An 11,991-nucleotide genomic window follows, 5' to 3' on the forward strand; every position below is an offset into this window, starting at 1 on the left:
ACTTCGGCAGTTTCAGGGCCGAGCGCGGCCTCAGGCTGGCGCTGCTGCGTGTGGCGGGGAGGAAAGAGAGCATTTCAGAGCAGGTGCAACTGAGAGGAGAGAAGGGACACAATCAAGGGCGGCGGCGCTTTAACCGTGAGCACACCCGTCACGGCTCGCCTAGCTCCACGAAGGCCGCGTACCCTGCTCCTGCTTCCCGCGGCTTTCTGCTGAAATACGACGTCGTGCCGGCCGGGCCCCGACACCTTCTAAACCCCTGCTGTCCCTGACTGCCAGGAACCAGATTTTGAACTTCATGGAATTGTGAAACTTCAGAGTGGAAAGAAACCTTGGCGGGGGGCGGGGGGGACACTATCCAATCCTTTCACTTTATAGAAGGAGAATGTGAGATACAAATGAGTGAAATGAGTCCTTGAGGTGTGAACAGTCCAGGACCGGCCAGAGGACTCAGATTTCCAGACAGCTCTCTCACCGCCTCACCCACAGAGAAGGGCAGGGTCGCTGACCACTGCACAAACTCTAACATCCTCACAGAAAGGTTTTTTCCTCAATTGCTTTGCACTCACCACTATGTGTCCTAGGTCTTATTTTTTTTTTCCCCTAAATATGTTTTATTCAGTCTTTCCTTTAGAGGACAAATAAAAATTGCCTATAGGTATTCAAACAGACACATCCCCTATATAGTTTTAATGGATTCGGTCTAATGACATGCTGCCGCTGCTAAGTCGCTTTCAGTCGTGTCCGACTCTGTGCGACCCCATAGACGGCAGCCCACCAGGCTCCCCCTTCCCTGGGATTCTCCAGGCAAGAACACTGGAGTGGGTTGCCATTTCCTTCTCCAGTGCATGAAAGTGAGAAGTGAAGTTGCTCAGTTGTGTCCGACTCTTCCCGACCCCATGGACTGTAGCCTACCAGGCTCCTCCGTCCGTGGGATTTTCCAGGCAAGAGTACTGGAGTGGGGTGCCATTGCCTTCTCCACTAATGACATGGGGTCACCCTAAATGAAGTCTACACTTAAGCATGGCACTAAACGCTAGCTATTGAGAGCTTTTAATATACTGAGTTAAACTTTTACAAAGCAAATTACATAATGATAGAAGGCAAACTATCAAGAAAGACAAAACCCAGTAACAAGCGAGAAGATGTCGCCATTGCCCCTCCCACCTAAACTCCAGAGCCTGAGGACTCCGCTGCTGCTCCAGGACGCCGAGCTTCCTGGGGGGCGCAGACAGACCCCACCTGTGGGCACGGGCTGCCGGGGGCCTGAGCCTGTCCCCAGGGCTCGCAGCAGAGCAAGAGGCTTGGCTGCAGCTTCTGACGTAGCGGTGCTCCCTCAAGCAAAGATTCCTGGATGGCCGGGAGCCCCTGCTTTGTCTATTGTCCATGTCTTTGGTGCCGATCACTCGTGAGGTCTTGTGTTAATACTTCCCATCAGCCAATTTCTTTCAGCCCATCAGCCAGCTGGCTCAGTGGGAACGAACCCACCGGCCGGTGCAGGAGCCACAAGAGACCCGGGTTCGATCCTGGGTCGGGAAGATCTCTGGGGAAGGAAATGGCAGCCCACTCCAGTATTCTTGCCTGGGAATCCCACGGACAGCGAAGCCTGTGCGGGCTACAGTCCAGAGGGTTGCAAACAGTCGGACACGACTGTGCGACCGTGCACAGCGTCAGTCATCTCTTCCTCATCCTTACGTTTCACAAGGACGCGTGGGCATCGTGTGTCTAACAGGTGGCCTAGATAACTCTAAAAACGCCCTTGAGACTTAAAACGTGTGCCCATCCTGTGACCCCAAGACAGATGCCACGTGAAGATATAAATCCCCTAAAATGATCGGAAAGCCCACGTTTTCTTGCTGAGGTAGTTTCCTAAGCACTTTGCGGTTTAAAGGAAGAATATTTATTTCTGGATTTGGGCTCTAAAGCAGCGAGTGTATTTTCTGTTTGCTTAGCAGGCCAATTCATGTAAACAGGAACAGGATATGAAAAGTACTATTATTTTGTTAACAAATAATTATTTCATGAGACTAAAATAATCCAGTCTCATTCAATCTACATTCACACAAAAGAATCAGTGTTTATTTCTTTTGGATAAATATTGCAATAAGCTATATCTCAAGAAAGATTTCTTATCTCATAGATTTAAGGAAAATATGTTAACATAAATGGGCATTAGAAAGCGTGTGAACCAATCCTCTCCCTGGATATGACTCCATAGGCAGCATCCTTACTATCAGGGTTGAAAGGATAATAACTTACTTATCATTTAGATTTCACTGTCAAAATTACTTAGAAAAAAACAATTTACCATATTTTACTGTTAAGCAAACAAATAAAAATAAGACAGATAAGATATGTATTAAATGCCTTTACAAAATTACTTTTTTTTTTTTTTTTTACTGTTAATGACAAATTAGTTGGATAGTCATGGTTTCCTGGAAATATTAACCTGAATTGGAACTGTGTCATTTCTTTCTATGAATGGAATATAGACCTAACTTGTGACTCAGTCACTTCAGTCGCTCAGTCATGTCTGACTCTTTGTGACCCCATGGACTGCGGCATGGAGACCTAATTGATACTGCATTCTGATAGCCAGCTCTGAAAGGGATGGAATTTATGCCAACTGTGCTCTTGGCATGACCTTGCCTATCCTCCTCACTGAGAACACTGCAATGAGAGCCTGGTGCATGATGCCTCTACTGCTGATGGTCCTCAGGAGGGTAACTTCGGGGCGGGGGGTGGTTCATTACATTCATTTATTCCAAAAAGTTCTGAAGGCCTGTATGTGTCAGACACGGTTCTAGAAATGAGTAAAATAAGCCCTGCTCAGAAGAATTGATGCTTTTGAACTGTGGTGTTGGAGAAGACTCTCGAGAGTCCCTTGGACTGCAAGGAGATCCAACCAGTCCATCCTAAAGGAAATCAGTACTGGGTATTCATTGGAAGGACTGATGTTGAAGCTGAAACTCCAATATTTTGGCCACCTGATGCAAAGCGCTGACTCATTTGAAAAGACCCTGATGTTGGGAAAGACTGAAGGCAGGAGGAGAAGGGGACAACAGAGGATGAGATGGTTGGATGGCATCACCGACTAAATAGACATGGGTTTGGGTAAACTCTGGGAGTTGGTGATGGACAGGGAGGCCTGGCATGCTGCGGTTCATGGGGTTGCAAAGAGTCGGACACGACTGAGTGACTGAACTGAACTGAACTGAACTTGTAGGAGTAATCTTCTAGCGGGGGAAAGTAGGAAGTAAGGAGAAAATTTTCATTCAATGAGTCTATAGAAAAATACTTTGAAGGAGGCACACATATGCAGATGAGGGAGAGAATCCAGTGGAGACGACAGTGTGCAAGTCCTAACTCAGGAATAAGTGCCGAGTGTTTGCGGAGCAGCAGGAAAGCCAGTCTGGCAGAAACGCAGCAGTGAGGTGGGGCGTGGGCGGCTTGTTGCTGAGTCTGGAGACAGACGGGAACAGTCTGATGGCAAGCAACTGGAGGCTGCGGGTACAAGAGCAACACGCCACGCTTTTAAAGAGATCCCTCGGGTGTGCTCAGGGGAGGGCGGACTGAAGAACTGTGAGGGGCGGCAGGCTGCTGAGAAGTCCTGTGGGGAAACACCGGCCGTCCAGAGGTGCCAGCAGAGCAGTCTGAATTGAGGGGACAGCAGAGGCCCCTGGACTGCAGAGATCCAACCAGCCCATCCTAGAGGACATCAACCTGAATGTTCACCGGAAGGACGGATGCTGAAGCTGAAGCTCCAACACTTTGGCCACCTGATGGGAAGAGCCAACTTATTGGAAAAGACCCTGATGCTGGGAAGACTGAAGGCGGGAGCAGAAGGGGATGACAAAGGATGAGACGGTTGGATGGCATCACCAACTTGATGGACATGAGCTTGAGCAAGCTCGGGGAGAAGGTGAAGGACAGGGAAGCCTGGCGTGCTGCAGCCCATGGGGTTGGACACGACTGAGCAACTGAACTACAAGTGGAGACAAAGAAAGCAGGAGGAACGTTTGAGGCGGTGCCTGAGGGTTCAGTCATGTCCGACTCTCTGTGATCCCACGGACTGCAGCCGCCAGACGCCTCTGTCCAAGGAATCTTCCAGGCAAGAATACTGGAGTGGGTTGCCATTTCCTACTCCAATTTTAAGGAAACTATACTGCTGTCTATCATGGTTGTAGTGATTTACATTTCCACCAACAGTACAGCAGAAGCTAACACATTTTAAACCAACTACATGCCAACAATTTTAACTTTTTTTAAAACCCAAGGAACTGAGAGTCCTAAAGGAAGAAGCGATTGAAAGTCTCAACTCCTGCTGATGACAAGACACACTCTAAACACAAAGATGCAGCCAGTGTGACAGTAAAGGGCTGGAAAAAAATGTTACATGCCAATAAGTGGCCACAATCACAGGAGACTAACGCCTCTGACCACACGGGCCACAGCCTTGTCTCACTCAATGAAGCCATGAGCCATGCCGTGCAGGGTCACCCGCGATGGACAGGTCACGGCGGAGAGTTCTGACCAAACATGGTCCACTGGACAAGGGAATGGCAAGCCACTTCAGTATTCCTGCCTTGAGAACCCCACGAAACCACAGGGTCGCGTAGAGTTGGACACGACTGAGCTACTGAACTGAACTGAACTGAATTCACTACGAAGAGGATAAAGGGTCATTATGTGTGTAATTTATACGGAAGTGGCACAGTGAAAAATAGGCAAAAAATATTTTAAAATGTTAATAATTCTTGAATGTGGATATTAGTATATATTTCAGCATAATTTCTACCTTTCCTAAGTTTGAAGTTTTTCTTATAAAAATATAAAACTACATTTATTAAGTATTAAATTTCCATGAAATTTTTGGAAAGCAAATGAAAGATGAAAATTATCTTGCCAGGTATGTATGATAAACTTTAACATAGTTACAATAGTCAAAATAGTATGACCACAATTGAGGATTAGATAATTAACGTTTAAATGGCTTAAGGAGTCAAAAGAAGTATTCTAGTCTATATGAAAACTTCAATTCAATGGAAAAAAACAGATTGTTAATTGAATGCTATTGATTCAGCCCATCAGGAAGAAATAAAGTTATGTTCATAAAAATGTACTTCCAGAAGCTGCTGCTGCTGCTAAGTCGCTTCAGTCGTGTCCGACTCTGCGTGACCCCATAGACGGCAGCCCACCAGGCTCCCCCGTCCCTGGGATTCTCCAGGCAAGACCACTGGAGTGGGTTGCCATTTCCTTCTCCAATGCATGAAAGTGCAAAGTGAAAGTGAAGTCGCTCAGTTATGTCCAACTCAGCAATCCCATGGACTGGGGCATTAAGATCTAATTACAAAAATATGCAAAGAAAGATTTAAGTATAATTTACACTCCTTTGAGGATAGAGGAGGCCTTCGTAAGCAAGACAGGAAGCTAGATTTGACAAAAACAAATGACAGATTTGGACTCAAGAAATTTAATTTCTTTGCAGTTAAAATATGAATAAAAATTTTGAAAGACACTTGAAAGAAAATGTAACATATGACAGAGAAAATCTTAATATCCTTAACAAAAATTAGAATGTGAACTGATTTGTGAAAAAATGTAAAGAATCCAACAAAGAAAATACACAAATTGTGAACAAATAGAAGTAGGAACAACAGTCAACAAACACGAAAAGATCTTGAATGCAGGCATCTATCAGAGAATGGCGTATTTAAAGAGAGACGGTTTTTACCTTATGTTAGAAAAAGTGTGAATTTCTACAGTTCTTTTAGAAAATTTAACACGTGTCTAATTTTCTAACACCATATGCGATATGATATATATTTTTAAAGGACAGTAGATGAGAGAATTGATCACAGAATTAATAATAGTGCAAAATGCTAGAAATATTTGATTAATAGGAGGAAGGTTTAATGAGCCAACCCCAGATACTGAGAAACTCTGTGATCATGTTTTTGTTTAAAAGTATAGGTTCATGCACAAACACACAGCTGTGAATAAACACAGGGGGATGCATGGGATGATACCACACCCAGCATGCTACTAGTCCTGGAGCACAGAACAGAAGCGGGGACCCTCGGGCTTCTCAGCCATGCGGTGCAGACGGGGCAGTAATGGCACCAATTCCACGGGGCCATGCTACGTGAGGGGCTGGAGCAGCAGTGTTCTGGTATCTGCAGGGGTCCGGGAACGAAGGCCTCCCCCACCGACACACTGACGGAAGACTCTATTATTGCTTTACTAGTATATGGCTGCATTTTTTAAACTGTTAAAGCCAATATGCATTACCTTTAAAATTACTAATCGCCCCAAAATTATTCAATCATCATCACTATACAGTATACACCACTAACACGTATATATGCATGACACACCAAGTATAATACCATTTGCAATGAGATTTTTAAAAGTTTCTATTTTATAATAATGCTATCATTATCATAATCATTTTGCTAAAAACACATGCAAGAAACTTGATCCTACTTACACGGCTCTTCTTTGTAACCTAACGACAAGGGAGACACAGAGTTTTCAGCAACCCAAAGGATGCCGTAATGTCGGGCGTATTTCTCCAATCTTATAATTGCCATGAGAAAGAGAACTGTGAACAAACACCTGTTCCTACAGGTCTTGGCACAAGAACTACACGTGAAATCTGCCAGACGCAGAGACACATGAAGACTGCAAATCGCTCTGCACCCCTTGGGCTGCAGGCGGAGGAGCGGGTGTCTGCATGACAGGGACGCTCCCACCATCCTGGGAGGCTCCCGGCAACGTGTCCAGACTACTCTGTGAAATTAAGATGCATTTCTTTTCCTCAAAGTTTCCCGTAAAACGCTTGATGATCATATTCTTGAGGAGATTAAGTTTATCATGCATCTGTCTGTAGTTATTTGTAAACATAAAGTTTTGTGTTTGGGACCCCTGAGCAAATTGTTTCTAAAAACTAAAAGTAGATTCCTGTGGAAAGAAACATTAGGACCAGTATCTTAATGGATCACAGGGTAGGGAACACAAAGTGCCTGAATAAAGAGTGGATTCAAGTTCAGCCAGACTAGAATGAACCAATAAGCAAGTGGTCCCAGGTCTAAAGATGCATCACTTAAGATGGACCTGGTCAGATGTGGACCCTGCAAGAGCAACGTCCTAGAAGGAGAAGCTGGGGGTAGTCACCTACACACTGGCCGGGGCAAGAGGCCTTTTAGCCAATGGGCTGAGATCTAACGGACAGATGGGTGCACAGGCTCACAAGGAAAACACCTGACGCATTCCTGAATCCAGCAGGCAAGTCACACCTTCTCAGAAAACAAGGAATCAAGCCACCTCAGCCTGATGCCACTGGAACATTTAAGGATCCTCATTGTCTCTGTTCTGACCCCATGTTCAAACAGACTCTGGATGGCCACTCAGCTTCCTAAAACTGTGACCACGCTGAGTGCCAATATTCTGACGTGTGCAGCTAGAATACACGTTTGTGGATTAATAACACGGAATGCAAATCTTACACATCAGTCACACTGGCTTGGAGAATAAGATTCGGATTCTGATGAATCCATTTCTATTTGCTTCTGAGTCTGAGAGGTCAATGACCAAATGCTGGACTGTGATAAATCCGAGGAGAGGCGTCTTGCAAAATGACTTCCCTTTGATAGTACCCATTCCTATGCAACCAGTGTAAATTCCAATTCATATTTTAGTTATCTTCACAATACACTGTCAGCAATCTTCTCAAGTAATGAAATATCCAAAGTAAATATAAAGTGCACATAAAATAAACAAAAAAACCACATAAATTCTCTTTATATTTTTTTCCAAATATAAATTTGAAATTACACTTTTGTTTTAAAATATACATGTATTCCAAATACCACTGCCTGGGCTACTGAACTTTCAGAAACGCTTTTTACCTATGTGATTGGTTATTAAGGTTCAGCGATCCGGTCTGGTACATCTCCTCCAGCTGCTTCCGGTTCCCGAAGTACAGAGCAAGGTCTGTGGCGATGATGGCTTTGCGGATGATCTCAAGTACCTGCTCGTATTCGCTGGAGCTCAGAGTGGAGAAGATGTTGTGCCCTTCCAACTGGGGAGACACAAACACACACCCATGAGCACAAACACACACCCGGGAGCCAACAGGAGGCACCGCTCCCACTTCACGACACAGTTGGTGACGGGAAACAACAGTTAGAATCTGCCTGCAGGAGACCTGGGTTTGATCCCCTGGAGAAGGAAATTGCAACTCACTCCAGTAAACTTCCCTGCGAGAATTCCACGGACAGAGGAGCCTGGTGGGCTATAGTCCATGGGGTCACAAAGAGTCGGAAATGACTGGGCGACTAAGGCTTTCAGGACACATTTGGGGGGAACAAAAGGATAGTCTGAAATCACTAATGAAATCAGTATTTTGGTTTCTCCTTATGATACAATAATGAAGCTACCACGTAAATGAACTATTTAAACCACATAACATTTCCCACCACAGAATCCCAGCAATTTAAACATATACCTAGCTTGGGGATATTTCCAATAAGTAGTTAAAGAATTGGAATATGCAAAATATTTAAGTGAATTTTCCTTTTAAACTAGTTAAAAATTTTGGTAATTTTCATATTATAGTAGAAATTAATGGGCTTAAAAAATCATCTACACCCTTGTCCATCTCTGTAAGCCTAGTGAATACTAACCTGATTATTCTATACCATAGAAGAAAATGTCCCACTACTGGAAAATTCATAGGCATATTAAAAACTCTCCCTACAGGCAAGAATACTTTTACATAAAACACACATCCCTAAGGTACAAAAACTGTAAGGCCATCCTCCTTTTTGTCCTCACAGTACCTGGACACAGCAGATCATCACCCTAAATAAGACCAAACACCTGTCATTTGGATTCTATTTTCTCAGAATTATTCTTCTGTGAATCTCTTAAACCTTTTTCCAATAATTTCCCTCAGAATTTTAAGTTTGGTTTGTAATTGAGACTAAAATGTGGTATTTCTGTTCAAACAAAAAAGGTTGAGATTTGACTTCTGGATTCATCAATTTTTTTTTAATGATTTATTAGCCAACATAATTGTACTGAGCTAATACTGAGTTGGTAAAGAATCCACCTGCAGTGTGGGAGACCTGGGTTTGATCTCTGGGTTGGGAAGATCCCCTGGAGAAGGGAACAGCTACCCCGTCCAGTATTCTAGCCTGGAGAATCCCATGGACTGTATAGTCCATGGGGGGGTCAAAGACTTGGACATGACTGAGCAATTACCGCTTTCATAATTGTACTATAAACTGACTTTTGTTTCCAGTTGTCTTAAGCTATATTTACTGACTGATAAAATACATTGCAAACTTGAAATGATTAAAGTACATTTCTTTACAAAATCAGATACCTCAGTAAGACATCATCTGCTTCCTATTACTCTGAAATAAGGCTATGTGTTCTCCATTTATTTTCAATGATCAGAATCTTTCTGAATTATTTACTGTTAAGGTATTATATTTATATTTAAATTATCCTATGATAAACGCAGCAATGGAGTTACTTATAATTGGTTCTTGTTCTGACAATGATATCTGTAGAATGGTCTAAGATTATAAATCCCTTTCAAACTCATGATTTCACTTTAAAATGATAAAATTTAAATAAATCTTTGATATGTAGCTAAAGTGAAGTGTTTGCTGAAACATAAATGACATTTTTATTTGACTAAAGAAAACCAGTCTGTTCCTCACTCCCCAGCTGTCCTGCCCTCCCCCCACCCCCATTATGAATCACTATCGTGGGAGCAACAGGCAAAGGCTGACGCATACTGGGGCTTTGGAAGGAAAAAAGCCAATGATGCAACTAATTGCATCAAGCATTCAAAACAATGATGCCTTGAAAAATATACATTCATTTTGATGTTTAATTGCCAATTGCATCAAACCATATACTAGGAAACATGAGAGCATTGTAATTAAGACACAGATTTTGGAGTCAAGCAACTCTGGTTTTTAACATCCTTCTGCCCCTTACAAGCTGTGTGACAATGAACAAGTAACTTAACCTCTTTGATGTACATTACTTTTGTTTGTAAAATGGACATGAATAATAATACCTGTCTTTCCGGAGTCCACAAAAATCAAATGTATTGATAAGTGCAAAATTCTAGTTTATTGGAAGTACCTAAAAACGATGAGGGCTTCCCTGGTGGCTGAGATGGTAGAGAATCTGCCTGCAGTGTGGGACAGACCTGGGTTTGACTCCTGGGTTGGAAAGATCTCCTGGAGGAGGGCATGGCAACCCACTCCAGTCTTCTTGCCTGGAGAATCCTGTGGACAGAGGAGCCTGGCGGGCTACAATCCAGGGAGTCACAAAGAATTGGACACGACTAAGCGACTAGGCACAGCACAAAAATGATGAAAGAGTGCCTACGATGACGGTGATGACGATAGGATCTGGCAGTGTAACTTCTGCAGGCGGACTTCAGGGACAGAGAGGAGGCGAAACAAGCAAACAAACCTGTGTGTCCAGAAGCAGAGGGGATGGCAGAGACCCTTCCTATCTATTTAGGACACATCTGTAGAAACGGATGGATTTCAGCTAACCTCTGTAACATGCTAACACATTTTAGGTTGTAAGCAGGGACAGTGTTGAGTACAAGTACAACAATTTTGCTACAGTTGCAACAGACAACAGTAAATTCTACCCACTACAGATGGACTGCGTCACAGAAACGCTACTGCTAGAAAAACTCATGAAAACGTCACAGGATCCCAAAATGTTGGGATAAAGATGACGTTTTAAAAGCCTAAACATGTTTCAAAAGCACTAGGCAATTTAAGGTTAATGGAACAGTCAGACAGTTTTCTTAGTAATGAGAATAATCATTCCTAATTGGTCTGGTTTCTAAAATGTCGGCTTTTGGGTACCTACCATGAGGTATTCACAGAAGGCAAAAGACAGAAAAAGGGCAGCTTCAGTATTCGAGACAATCATTAACATCTTATGAAATACATTTTTAATATTAAAATGAACATTATTATCGATATTAAATAAAGGAATATTAAATGAATATTAAAATGGACTTAGTATTCTAACACTAAAATACACAGGTACGTTTTAGATAAGAGAACAGAGCTTATTCAGTCACTGCCCACACAGACTAGTCTCCGTACCTGAAGTCACTCCACTTGACTCCACGACTGAGCCACCTACACGCCCTGTCCTGAGGACACATGTCTACTCGCGTCCCCTTAAATAAAAGTTGGCAGTTTCCAGTCTCCAAACTGTGCCCACACTGCTCTGCCCTCTCTGACTCCGAGTCCACAGTCTTCACGTTGCCCACACCACCCGTGTCAGCAGACGTGGTAGACCTTTGCAGCGGCAGAGATGAACAGGGCTTCCCATTCAGAGGAGAGGAGCGCTAAACTCACAGACAGAAGATTCCGGGAGCGTGTGAGAAGTCTGTGGGCGTCTGAGGGGCCCAGGGCCGAGTGAAGGGGCACACACCTGCGCCCCACTTGTGTGGAGACGTCGTACAATAACTTCGCTGGAGGAGAAGATGCCTGAGCTGAGCCTTGAAGACAAGGAGATGCTGCCACAGAAAGTGGGAACTGGACAGGGCAGAGGGTCAAGAAGAGTCTGGGGCCACAGAAGCGTCCTAGATACAGGCAGGGGCCCTTCATCGAGGACTGCGAATCAGTTAAGAAAGGAACTTTATTCTTGACGCCATGGCACCCACTGGTCACTTTTTAAACAGGAGAATAACACGTCCAGACATATACATGGAAGGCAGACCTGAGACCCACAAGCCCGGGGAAACGGCGGTCACCAGGGGAAAAAGGCAGTCAGACCGACAGCCTCTAATGAAGGCAGAATCTGGGACATCCCCGGGGAAGGTCCCTGCCGGACACGCAGGAGGCTGCGCTGCCCAGAGGGGCCCGTGTGGCGTCCACCACGGACGCCAGCGGGCGCGTCTGTCCAGCCGGCCACGGCCTGCACACGGCCCCG

At 44.2% G+C, this 11,991-nt stretch overlaps 1 protein-coding gene across 2 annotated transcripts in view; it reads right to left on the minus strand.

Moving 5' to 3' along the window:
* PDE10A (phosphodiesterase 10A) overlaps positions 1-11,991 on the minus strand; it is a 337,901-nt gene that overhangs the window by 13,964 nt on the left and 311,946 nt on the right. For both annotated transcript variants that reach the window (XM_043456798.1, XM_043456797.1), the window contains one exon: positions 7,908-8,080. In XM_043456798.1, coding sequence (XP_043312733.1) covers positions 7,908-8,080 — 173 coding nt within the window. The remainder of the gene's footprint in view (positions 1-7,907; positions 8,081-11,991) is intronic.

The sequence above is a fragment of the Cervus canadensis genome, chromosome 33 (genome assembly GCF_019320065.1).
Source record: "Cervus canadensis isolate Bull #8, Minnesota chromosome 33, ASM1932006v1, whole genome shotgun sequence".
In the NCBI taxonomy this organism is placed as follows: Eukaryota; Metazoa; Chordata; class Mammalia; order Artiodactyla; family Cervidae; genus Cervus; species Cervus canadensis.